This window comes from Gadus chalcogrammus, chromosome 9, assembly GCF_026213295.1.
Source record: "Gadus chalcogrammus isolate NIFS_2021 chromosome 9, NIFS_Gcha_1.0, whole genome shotgun sequence".
Taxonomy (NCBI): Eukaryota; Metazoa; Chordata; class Actinopteri; order Gadiformes; family Gadidae; genus Gadus; species Gadus chalcogrammus.
The window spans coordinates 11,371,048-11,383,809 of record NC_079420.1 but is presented as its reverse complement, the minus strand read 5'-3'; the positions used below and the strand labels follow the sequence as shown (position 1 = coordinate 11,383,809).

The 12,762-nt window shown below is 47.2% G+C and overlaps 1 protein-coding gene across 1 annotated transcript; it reads left to right on the top strand.

Annotated features, from left to right (window-relative positions):
• Positions 1-3,312: 3,312 nt before the first annotated feature.
• LOC130389323 (hyaluronidase-4) lies at positions 3,313-10,104 on the top strand. Its single transcript, XM_056599049.1, has 4 exons — positions 3,313-3,379; positions 6,475-7,448; positions 7,853-7,942; positions 8,288-10,104. The coding sequence occupies exons 2-4, from the start codon at positions 6,507-6,509 to the stop codon at positions 8,783-8,785; spliced, it is 1,530 nt and encodes a 509-aa protein (XP_056455024.1). The 5' UTR covers positions 3,313-3,379; positions 6,475-6,506; the 3' UTR covers positions 8,786-10,104.
• Positions 10,105-12,762: the final 2,658 nt, after the last annotated feature.

Here is a 12,762-nt window from a genome sequence, read left to right as displayed (position 1 = left end):
TACTAGCGTAATAACAACATAGTTCTAGCAGAGTACCACAGAGAGGCAGTACTACTGTAATACAGTACCAACATAGCACTAGCATAGAACCACGGTACCACTGACATACAGGACCAACCTAGTACTAGAAGAGTACCACAGTACACAGATAGGCAGTACTATTTGTGGTCCTGGCGCGAGTCCATGATTCTGAGCCGTCTGGGTCCATCAGGTCAGCGTGTGAAGGTCCTCCTCCCCTCTGAAGGGGATGGGGCGTCGAGCGTCTCAGATTGTTTGGGGGTCTCAGTGCGGCCGGGGGAGGTATGTTGGCAGCAGAGTTACGGTTCCACCACAGAGTGGTTCTCCTCTACAGAGGGGAGGGTTTTCTTTCAATAATCCCCCGACAACAATTCCTCTTTGATGATTGCCGGCGTTTAATGTGCGTCTCTCCGGGTTGCGTGCTCCCGTAAGGGGGAGTAATGTCCCGTGGATCAACGACGTCCAGCCAAACCTTTCTCACTTCAAGGGAATCGAATGTTGAAATGTGCTCAGAACCTCAGCCCACACACAGGCTGCCCCTGGTTCGACTCCCAGAGCATCATGGGAGATTTTCCACCAGCCTCAGTCACCCAGATTCCCAAGATCGGTCACGGCATCTTTCCCAAACTTTGGAAAAACAGAAACATTAGCCCAGGGGAGGAGGAGGAGGAGGAGGAGGAGGAGGAGGATGAGGAAGAGAAGGGGAGGAGGAGGAAGAGGAAAAGGAGGAGGATGAGGAAGAGGAGGGGGGGAAAGGAGGATGAGGAAGAGGAGAAGGAGGGGAAGAGAAGGAGGAGGGGGAGGAAGAGAAGGAGGAGGGGGAGGAAGAGGAGGATGAGGCGCCAGAGATGATTAGAGGAGAACAACTTACAGGAGGACCTGGAAAAAGTGATGTGGCAGAAAGAAAGAGGAGGAAATAAAGGGAAAGAGGAACGGACTTGGGGAGAACCAGTTCATCAGTTATCCAAAAGCTCTGAACAATGTCCTGGCCTTCGTTTCTCTCCCCATCAAGGCTCTACGACCCATCTGCTGTGGGTTATGATCCATACAACTTGACCACACACTGGTCCCTTCTGAGGAAAGCTGTATTGATACCACATGGTCTGGATGTGTTCTGTATGGTTCCAATGTTTTATTCTCTTGTAAAGGAGTGTTTTCCTCTGAGTACAGGGGGTGGTTGTGTTGTCTCCTCCTCACTTCTCCTATGTCCTCCTCACTTCTCCTCTTCTCTGACTTTCTCCTCCATATATCCTCTCAACAAGGAGCACTTCTGCAAGCTTCACCTCACCCACCAGCAAGGTGGAGGAAGAGGCCAAGGAGATCTTTGAGCGTTCAGGGCTGGCCTTCATGAGGCTCTGGGGCTTCTACCTGTTCCCCTAGTACTAGCACCACATCATGGTTCTAAGCAGTGGCTTAGCCCTGTTTTAAGACAAGTTACAACTCAATATCAAACCCTTCAATATTACCATGTTGTATGTATAACATATTATAACTTTATATCTATTAAATAGGACAACTTTGATGCATAAAATGTATTATTTTGTATTAATGTATTTTTTACATCTTAGGACCATATTTGGAACATTTAAATGGAAGCTATTTTGGGAAAGTCTGTATTTCACTACTTTCTACTACTATTACTCTATAATATGGAAGATTGACGGTAATCATTTGGCAGAATGACAGTAATTACTAAACAAAACTATAACTAAAAAGCAAAGGCTTCAGTTACCTTTAATCTGTACAAATGAGCCTTGCCAGTTTTTGTTTGGTTTGAAGAGTTTCCCCTGTCTCATGTTTAACTCAACGACTTGAATCAATGTTGAACTGAGTCTCCTCGCTCTAAACAACCAAAGAACTCCAAAGCTAGAGCAGATGGCAGGAAAACCGTTGAAACATCAGATTTTCACAGATGTTCCTGTTCATCTGAGTTGTGATAAGACGAACACAGAAAGCCGACAAAGAAAGGAGAAGTCTTAGTTTCAGAGTTCACCGTCCAGCTGATAGAATTCTGTCTGCAGAGTACACCTCTGTTTACCTTTGCGTTATGAAGTCATGGTTAGCATCTGATTGGCTGAGCGTTTCCAGACGGTGGTGTTCTAACTATCAGGTGTATCTCCCTCAGGTAATTATAGACAGGAAGTAAATATCTCCCCCTTCCACAAAGCCTCACTCTGTCAAAACAATAGCGTGATGTCTGCAAAGGCTGTTGCACATACACACGTTTCCAAACTAGTACTGCCACAGAACCCACAGGCAAGGCACTTAAATCTACACATCCTTGTCCACCACAGCTTCCAGTATTACCAGTAGAAGACTGTGGTTGTACTGGGCAGTGATCAAGTATATTCAAGCAGCTCTAATAGCAGTATGCATGCATTAATGTAGGCTGTGTGTTAGAGAATTCTGTATAGAGAATAGAATACCTCTCATGAGTATAAACACTCACTTGTTTGTAAATGTGCTGACGGTTCATCCATTTTGGGATTACATTGGTAACCCCATTGTTGCCAGTGTACTCTTATGCAAGGCACTTTGTGTTCAAGGTACTATCAACACACACACACACACACACACACACACACACACACACACACACACACACACACACACACACACACACACACACACACACACACACACACGCACACACATACATACACATATGAGCGTGCAGATAGACAGCCAGGCAGACCAACACACACACCCACACACCCACACCCACACATCAGAAGTTGTTATTTGCTCCAGACTGAGGAATCAGACTGAACTTGTCAGACTGCACTCCCTCTCTCTCACCCCTTCCTCTCTTTTCCTCCCTCTCTCTCTTTCTTCTCTCCCACTCTCTCTATCCCCATTTCTCTAACTTTCTTTCCGTCTCGCTCTTCTCTCCCTCTCATTCTCTCCCTCACACTAACTCACTCTCTTCCCTCATCCCCCTCTCACTCTCTTTTTGTCTCTCACTCTCTCCGATCCCTCATCTCTCCCTCTCCCTTCACCCTTCTCTCCCCCCTCTTTGTTCTCCCAGCGCTCTGTTGTGGTGAGCTCCAACGTGGAGACACTTTCTCCCCCCAGACAGGAAGCTCTCTCCCTACCCGCCCCCCCACTCTCTCTCTCTCTATAGCCTGAGAGAGAGAGAGAGAGAGAGAGAGAGAGAGAGAGAGAGAGAGAGAGAGAGAGAGAGAGAGAGAGAGAGAGAGAGAGAGAGAGAGAGAGAGAGAGCGGATATAAGTGTGAGCTCTCTCTAGCCTGAGAGAGTGTATATAAGTGATGGCTCTCTGTAGCCAGAGAAAGAGAGAGTATTTGAGTGTGTGAGGCTGATGGCAGACCATGGGAGGGACAAGGTGGAGGCCCTGGAAAGGTGAGTCCACTCACTTTTGTGTCTACAGGATGTGTCTACAGTGTTAACACTGTAGACACATCCTGTTTTAATACGTGAATAATATACATTGATCTATACTGCAGACACTAGTGAATACTATACATATATCTACACTGTAGACACATCCTGTTTAACACGAGTGAATACTATACATATATCTACACTGTAGACGCATCCTGTTTAATACGAGTGAATACTATACATATATCAGCACTGTATACACATCATATTAACACTAGTCAGTACTAATATATGTATATATATACACTGTAGACACATCTTTTTTGAACAATAGTGAATACTTATCTACATATCTACACTGCTGACGCTTTTCTGTTTTATCAAGAGTGAAATGTATATATATGTGTGTGTGTGTATAGATAGATACATATATACACAGACTGCAGACACATCCTGTTTTAACACTAGTCAATACTACTGTTTTAACTTTATATATAACTCTGTACTTCCCTTTATTCTAATTGTACACAGATACATATATATTTTGTATCTGATACATATGTGTATCTCTAGTCATATGTGAATCAGATTCACATATGACGAGAAAGAGAAAGAGAGAAAGAGAGAGAGAGAGAGAGAGAGAGAGAGAGAGAGAGAGAGAGAGAGAGAGAGAGAGAGAGAGAGAGAGAGAGCGAGAGAGAGAGAGAGAGAGAGAGAGACAGAGACAGAGACAGAGACAGAGAGACAGAAAGACAGAGACAGAGAGACAGAGGCACAGCGTGAGAGAGTGAAAAAAGCGAGACAGAGAGAGAGAGAGAGAGAGAGAGAGAGAGAGAGAGAGAGAGAGAGAGAGGTTATGTTTGGTCTTGATTGCAGTTGGATTCCAACTGCAATCAAGACCAAACATAACCTCTCTCTCTCTATCCTTCCAACTGTTGGAAGGATCTCTGCTGTGGTTTCCCTGTTCAAAAGCCTTGTGAGGACCACAGTGAAGCCAAGCCTTCCAACCACAGAGTCGGAGCGAACAGTTTTAATAAGCTCTGTGTCTGGTGCACTTTTGTCTGCACTGCATCATTAATCTGCTTCACACTGAGGACACACTCAACACTTAACCTAGGTAACTATAGTTAACGAGTTACCCTACAGTGAACTACCTAAATACAGTCAACTACAGAACCACATCTGTGCATTTCATACGCAACTACACACACATACGCACACACACTCACACATACAAACACACAAACAAACACACACACACACACACACACACACACACACAGTTTTGATTGGAAGCATGTTTGGTCATTATATGTCATTCAGGAAACAGTATTATACTGTCACCGACGTGCTATGGAGTGCTTACAGCTGATTGAGGCTGGAATGCTATGTCAGCCACATGCATTAGGACTTATCTTAATGACTGCCAGACCAAGCCATGGCTACAGAAAATAAAGCATCCATTCCAACATGGCTCCAACACAATCTGCGGTCAGCCGCTCTGTTGCTGCTGATTCAAATCATATGTGCTCATATCATAGGAAATACATCGTCCTCCATTACATGCTGTTAGACTCCTCATACAGAGCACAGTGATCCCAGCCCACTGATCACAACATGACATTTACATTGAGGGTGTTTAGCAGACGCTTCTATCCAAAGCGTCTTAAAATAAGTACATTTCTCATAGAAAGAGAAACAACATATCGCAACATGTCGGCACAGTAAGGATGTTCATAGAACCAAGTGCCGAGCCCTTACAATCGCTGGTTTTACCCATTCCCCGTATACAAGAAAGATAGCTAGGATAAGACACTACATAATGCTACGTACTATTTTTAAGTGCCAGGACGTACAACGTTTAATATGTGCGTAAGAGGGATGGGAGGGGGAGGGGGGTAATGAGGGAGGCTAAGCAGATTCTAGGTGAACTCTGAACAAGTGAGTGACCAACATAGTTCTCACTCACTGGTAGAGCTCTTCATCCCAGTATCCGTCTTCCAGGGCTCCTCGGGCCCCGGGTTATATGACCCTTAAACCCTGCGGCCTCTAAAGGACTCTGAGGAGAAACCTCCCCAGAGCCAGAGACCTTGAGGAGGCCCCAGAAGAGGCTCCCCCTCGAAGGGGCGTGGGCACGGCGATGGGTGCTGCAAGACGTGTTGTAGCATAAACAAGCACCAGTGTGGTCTTCACAGAGCATAAAGAGGAGCAGAGCTTTCCACCAGTCGTGAAGATGTGGTGACCCTTCAGCCACACGGCTGTGTATCTCAGAGAGGAGACGAGCACAGCGTGAACCTCAGAACCACAGCCGTGGAGCCATGGAAACGTCATAAGAGCGTGGAGGGTTCAGAGCGTAACGAGCTGGTCTGCAGAACGCATTAGCTGCCAGGGTAAATATGCTGACTGGTTTGCATGGCGTCCAGGTCTCTGCAGTAAACTATTATCCATCAGGATGTGGGCAACCTTTCTCCAGCGGGCCCTGGAGGTCTCCAACACATCAGGAAGATATTCAGAACACAGCCTCTTGCACCGCCAGAACCAAAGACCGATTAATGACAAATACCCTTCGTTCCTCCTTCCTAAATAGTAACTATTGCTATTCTAAATACATCCAGTGAATCGTGTAGGCTTTAGGCAGCAAATAACCGCGAGTGTTGAAGTATCAATGGAAAATGGCAACAGATGAAAGCCATTGTTGGTCTTTCCTATTTCCCGACCCTAGGGAAACTTCAGGGGTCTCTCCCTCCAGTCATATAGTCATAAAACCAGCCACTACCTCCCATTTAACGAGAGGACTGGAACGATTCTCTGGTTTTGGAGCATTCCACAATATTCCACCGACTGAGTTCTTAACGCTGAGTGGACTGGGAGGGTCCACAGCCTCCTCCACGCTCGAGGAGGGTGTTTCATCCTCTGAGTGGAATACGATTAACAGCCGATGTATGTGGGAGATCCTGGGTGACCTCAGTGGGCTCTGACGAAGGCCATAGGCAATGACTGCCATCCATTGTTAAATTTTTCTCTCTCTCCCTTTCTGAATCTGAATCGCCTTCAGCCTGCCTCTCCTCTGCCTCCCGGCCTCTCTCAATCTCCCTCTTCTCTCACCCCCCCAGGATGAAGGCCAGATCCTGACCCTGGTCTCCCGATGGCTGTAGCGGGACCCGATTGGGCCCCTGTGGTGTGGGCCCTGGGCTGCTCCTGGCTCCTCCTCCTCCTCCACGTCTCCTCCGCCGAGAAGCCCGCCAAACTGCCGCTGCTCGGCCGCAAGCCCTTCATCTCCGCGTGGAACGCCCCCCTGGACGTCTGCGCCGGCAAGTACAACATCAGCCCCGACATCGAGCACCTCTTCCACATCCAGGGCAGCCCCCGGCGCTCCCACACCGGCCAGAGTGTCACCATCTTCTACGCCAACCGCCTGGGCCGCTACCCCTACTACACCGAGCAGGGTGCGGCCGTGCAGGGGGGCCTTCCGCAGAACTGCAGCCTGGACCTGCACCTCCTGCAGGCCCGGCGGGACATCCTGCACTTCCTGCCCGCCGAGGACTTCCGGGGCCTGGCAGTCATCGACTGGGAGTACTGGCGGCCCCAGTGGAGCCGCAACTGGCACCGCAAGGACGTGTACCGACGGCGGTCGCGGGAGCTGGTGGCCGAGGAGTACGCCAACGCCACGGCGGAGCAGGTGGAGGAGCTGGCGCGGAAACGCTTTGAGAAACGGGCGCGGGCGTTCATGCAGACGACGGTCCAGCTGGGGCTGAGCCTGCGGCCCCAGGCCCTGTGGGGCTTCTACCTCTACCCCGACTGCCACAACTACAACGTGCTGCAGGACGACTACGCGGGCCGCTGCCCGCTGCCCGAGAGGCAGCGCAACGACGAGCTGCAGTGGCTGTGGAACAGCAGCGCGGCGCTCTTCCCCTCCGTGGCCATCAGGAAGAGCCAGAGCAACAGCATGAGCAACCTCCACTTCTCCAACCACCGCATCCGCGAGGCGCTGCGCGTGGCCGGCCTCACCTCCCGGGACTACGAGCTGCCCACCTACGTGTACCTGAGGCTGGGTTACCGCGACGACGCCCTCGCCTTCCTCACCAACGTGAGTGATGTCATAACCACCGGCCCATGACCACCATGTTATTAAGATGTATCCAAACACTGATCCATCCCAGTAGAAGACCTTCAGTAGCTGTCAGGTTCTGTGCACCCAGCGGTGAACCATGCAGTACAGAACGTTACTCTTACATCCAGCTGCACAGCTTGCAGCACGCTCTAGAGGACAGGCCCAGTAATACACTTCAAAATTGGTTTTGTGGTTTTAGTGTTTAGTTTAGACTTGACTCAACAAGGCTACAAGCTCTTAATTCAGATAGTGTACTCTGTCACTATAAGCAAAGGAATCATCCAGTGAGCCTTTCGCCAGATGTACTGTATATCTAGTCCATGACGCCCCATTGTGGACACACGAGGTACAGCCGGCTCACAGTGTGGTTTCCTCCGCAGAGAGACCTGATCCACACCGTGGGGGAGAGCGCCGCCCTGGGGGCCGCAGGCTTTGTCATCTGGGGCGACCTGAACCTCACCTCCTCCAAGGTACGCACACCGCAACGCCGATCTCTGATTGGCTGAGATACTGCTAAGTGACAGCACTCTGCACTAACTCCAATCCAGAAATACAGAGCTGGGGTTAAGTCAGGGTTGTGTTATTGTTTAGTTAGGGGTTAGAGTAAAGGTTGAGTAAGGGTTGTGTTGGGGTTCAGTTAGAGTTGTGTTGGGGTTGTGTTGGGGTTGTGTTGGGGTTGTGTTGGGGTTGAGTTAGAGTTGTGTTAGGGTTGTATAAGGATTGTGTTGGGATTGTGTTAGAGTTGTGTTGGGGTTGAGTTGGGTTTGAGTTGAGGGTTATGTTGCCGTTGTATTGAGTCTGGTTCTGTTCCTCAGTTCAACTGCTCCAAGGTGACCTCCTTCGTGAGCACGCGTCTGGGGCGCTACATCGCCAACGTGACGCACGCCGCCCAGGTCTGCAGTGACTTCCTGTGTCAGAGCAACGGGCGCTGTGTGCGCCGCGACCCCCTGGCCCGCCACTACCTCCATCTAAGCCCTCTCAGCTACGCCCTCCACCCCGCAGCCGGCGGGGGCTTCGTCGCCGCGGGCTCGCCGTCGTCACATGACCAGGCGCTGCTCGCCAAGCGCTTCCGCTGCCACTGCTACCAGGGCAACGCCGGGGCCCGCTGTGACAGCCTGAACCTCCTGGATGAGGGGGAGGAGAAGGAGGAGAGGAAGGGGGAGCAGGAGGTCACAGAGGAGGAGAGGCGGAGGTTGGACTGGGAGGCGGAGCAGTGCGAGGAGGAAAGCCTGGCCCCTCCCACAGGCAGCCATCTTGGCTTGACTCTATGGCTCCTCCTGGTTCACCTGGCGTTAGTCTGGATAGCGCTGTGAGGCGTGACCACCTTGCATGACAAGACAGAGACCTGGAACAATCACTGTAGAGGAGCCACCGTGGAGAAACCTTTAGCAACAGACTCCAGAGACTGAGGGACTAACCAGAGACTGAGGGACTAACCAGAGACTGAGAGACTAACCAGAGACTGAGAGACTAACTAGAGACTAACCAGAGACTGAGAGACTAATCAGAGACTGAGAGACTAACCAGAGACTGAGAGACTAAACAGAGACTAACCAGAGACTGAGAGACTAACCAGAGACTGAGAGACTAACTAGAGACTAACCAGAGACTGAGCGACTAATCAGAGACTGAGAGATTAACCATAGACTGAGGGACTAACCAGAGACTGAGAGACTAAACAGAAACTAACTGGAGACTGAGAGACTAAACAGAGACAGAGAGACTAACCAGAGACTGAGAGACTAACTAGAGACTAACCAGAGACTGAGAGACTAAACAGAGACTAACCAGAGACTGAGAGACTAACAAGCGACTGAGAGACCAACCAGAGACTGAGAGACTAACCAGGGACAAACCAGAGACTGAGAGACTTGAGAGGCTCAACATGGACAGATGGTTCATATCTGAGGTACCAGGGTGGTCTACAGCACTTGTTTTATATACTGCTGCTTTTATGAGACAATCTGAACATCTAAGACATTAGCAAAACTATTCAACACAGATTGAAAGCAGAAATCTTTCAATGCCACCAAATTATGTCGTTTGTTTACCAAATGTATAAGTTCATGATATTTAGTTGATTATAGTAGCACCAAATGTTTAAAAACAGACATTGTTTTATATATGTCATGGCTTTATCCCGGTGTCATCTTCCTTCATAGTACTGGAGGAGTGGCGGACGTACGTGTGACCGCGCCGCCTTACAGTGTCAATACTCACCCAAAGTCCTACCTCACCTGAGAACTGGAGTGACTGTGTGTTGTGAAACGGCCCCCGAGAGAGGGAGGGAGTGAGAACGAATTTTTCTGTCTTCTGCTCTTTCCTGGGCTCTCTTTATAACTCTCAATCTTACCAGCTTCAACAACATACTCATAGCAACCTTCCTATAATGAGCTACCTATTATTACCTACGCCATGCAGTGCAGTAGTTTGGAGAGCAGCTTTAGACCAGCGAGGTGGTAGACTTTAGACCAGTTAGGAGTCCAGTCCGGCTTCTCAAACAGAAGCAGCATGGAGACGAGGCAACGGGTGGAAACGTGAATGTCGATGCACTACAAATAAAGAAGTTTTATATTTTAAGTCTCTTGTTTTGATTCTGCTTTGAAGACCTCACATCAAATTAATCAGTTTGACACAGCCTCTTCACCTTTAAAACATGCGTCATAAATCACATCGTGTCATAAACAAATCAAGCCAAGCATGAAAGGCCCTGTGAAATAAAAGTGTCTTTAAGGATTGATTTCTTTAGTAGCAGTGAAGGAGTAAAGAGTTCATATCTGCAGGGCTGACGTCAACCCGTTCCAGAACTCCAGTCCTAAACGAAGATTACCATACATTACGAGTAAATAATCCTTTTTGTATTTGTCATACAAAACAGTAAATATCTACATGACTTAAAACAGGAACAGCATAATACAATGTTATATAAAGTTATATAATAAATAATTAATTAAAAGCAAGCTATCAACAAGTAGCCTAACGTGTTGAACATTACATTGAATACTTTTGCTAACAATATAGCTTTTATGCCAATGTGTAGTCGTATAACACCGTATACATCTGAGCCCACAACTATACTACAAAAGCTTACTACTTTCTTCATTTTACATTACATTGGCATCGTTAAATGAAATTCCCGTTTGCATTTCGGCAATGAGTATCAGTCAGGCCCATCAGGCCTCTGCTGGGCAGCCATTGAATTTGGAAAATGAACTCGAACAAACAGCGCTCAAAAGACTGCAGCCAATCAGAGGGACGCTCAAAAGACTACATTGAATCAGAGGGACACTCAAAAGACTACAGCCAATCAGAGGGACGCTCAAAAGACTGGAGCAGAAATTTGGAAACTCACCGGCTTTCTGGAAAAAATGAATTGGGCAAATAAACGGATACATATAAACAAAAACCGGTTGAATTGATTAAATTACCAGTAGTCGTTATTCTGCACGTCATTAATCGCTCCCTTTTTTTATAATGTTTTCCACACTTGCTGCCTCACGCTGGAAGAAACGGTCTACCACTTCAGTTCAGCCAATCACAGATACAGACACAATCACAGACACCTTACACTGCCGTGACATACACCTGATTCAGCCAATCACAAAGCGCCCTCTATTGCCATTACACTTCATCAATCACATTAACAATCACAAAAATAACATTCATGAAATAAATATATATATATATATATATATATATATCTTATATTATAATATATATATTTTTGGGCAGTGTTCCTAGAATAAACCCACAAACGACCCTGCTTAAATGTGATATAACGTAATATCTTCAATATATATATTCTTCACTATATATATATAATGGTAATGATTTCATATTTAATTGGAATTCACCGTATGTGTAATAAATAAATAAACACACCAAATACACATCATCCATAAAATACCACGTATCCATGAATAAATGAAGACCCTTAAGCACACATTACATTACAAGCATTAACACATTAATGTATTCAACGCACACAACATTAAAACGGTTGCTTGCATTAAATCACAGCTGCCATACTTCAGTAGCAGGGGCAGGTGTCAGGTGAAGAGAAGGATTGAATTTAATTGTTTATTTGATCCACAATCAGCACTCTCATACACAGACGAGTGCTGTTCTACCTGAGGTCAAAAATTCCAAATTGCATATCCTTTTTTACATACAATAATGCTTTCACAACAGTATACAACACAAACAAAACATTCAACAAAAAGAGGAAATGAAAATCATTTAAGTTGGTTAATATTATTCAGAGAAAGAAAAAAAATCATGTAACACCTTATGTCAACAAATATGATTTCAATTTGATTTTAAAGGCCATCTTACTTGTTTAATTTACCAAAAAACGTGGTAAAGGATTCCAAGCTACCATTGCTCTGTAGTGCAGTGTTCTCTGTCCAGCCCCTGTTTTATAAACAGTAGCAATCTCCTCTCAGATGACTGACGTGTAGAGTAATCGTGCTGCATATCATAGCAAAACATCAAGCTATTAAACAGGCCTCTTTGCTGTTTACTGCTCTGGGCAGAGAGGTGTGACGTCCCTTGTCTGTATAAGCTATCGAAAGGAATGACGATGGTGACCCATCGTTACTCCCGAGTTACTCCTGAGGAGACTCGATAAAATGAAAAAATAATGAATTTGCTGTTAATGGATGGCCTTTGGTGAGTGTGTCTCCAGCGTGAGAGGGCGGGTCACCTGCTGGGACCTGCTCACCCTGGTCCACACCACCCCTCACTAACACCATCAGACTTCTGCATACGTCCTGCAATAGACAGACTTGAAGTCAGGAGTTACTATGGCAACCACTTCATTTCCCAACAGGATATCAGATTACAAACATAAAGCACACATTCCTGGCATGTTGGGCTGGATACACAAGCACTAGCACATCCTCGGTCGGGCACTTCCACCTTTGAACTTTTAGACTTTTAACATTTAAGACCTGGTCCAGACCCCTGTAAGACCTGGTCCAGACCCCTCTTAGACCTGGTCCAGACACCTGTTAGACCTGGTCAAGACCCTCTAAGACCTGGTCCAGACCCCTCTAAGACCTGGTCCAGACACCTCTAAGACCTGGTCCAGACACCTCTTAGACCTGGTCCAGACCCCTCTAAGACTTGGTCCAGACAGCTCTTAGACCTGGTCCAGACCCCTCTAAGACTTGGTCCAGACAGCTCTTAGACCTGGTCCAGACCCCTCTAAGACCTGGTCCAGACCCCTCTAAGATCTGGTCCAGACACCTCTAAGACTTGGTCCAGACAGCTCTTAGACCTGGTCCAG

What these genes read in the sequence shown, in the direction of transcription:
- LOC130389323 (XM_056599049.1), top strand. Translation starts at nt 6,507, where the DNA reads ATGGCTGTAGCGGGACCCGATTGGGCCCCTGTGGTGTGGGCCCTGGGC. An exon ending in CCCTCGCCTTCCTCACCAAC is followed by an intron (nt 7,449 to 7,852) that starts GTGAGTGATGTC and finishes TTTCCTCCGCAG; the next exon opens with AGAGACCTGATCCACACCGT. An exon ending in TGAACCTCACCTCCTCCAAG is followed by an intron (nt 7,943 to 8,287) that starts GTACGCACACCG and finishes TCTGTTCCTCAG; the next exon opens with TTCAACTGCTCCAAGGTGAC.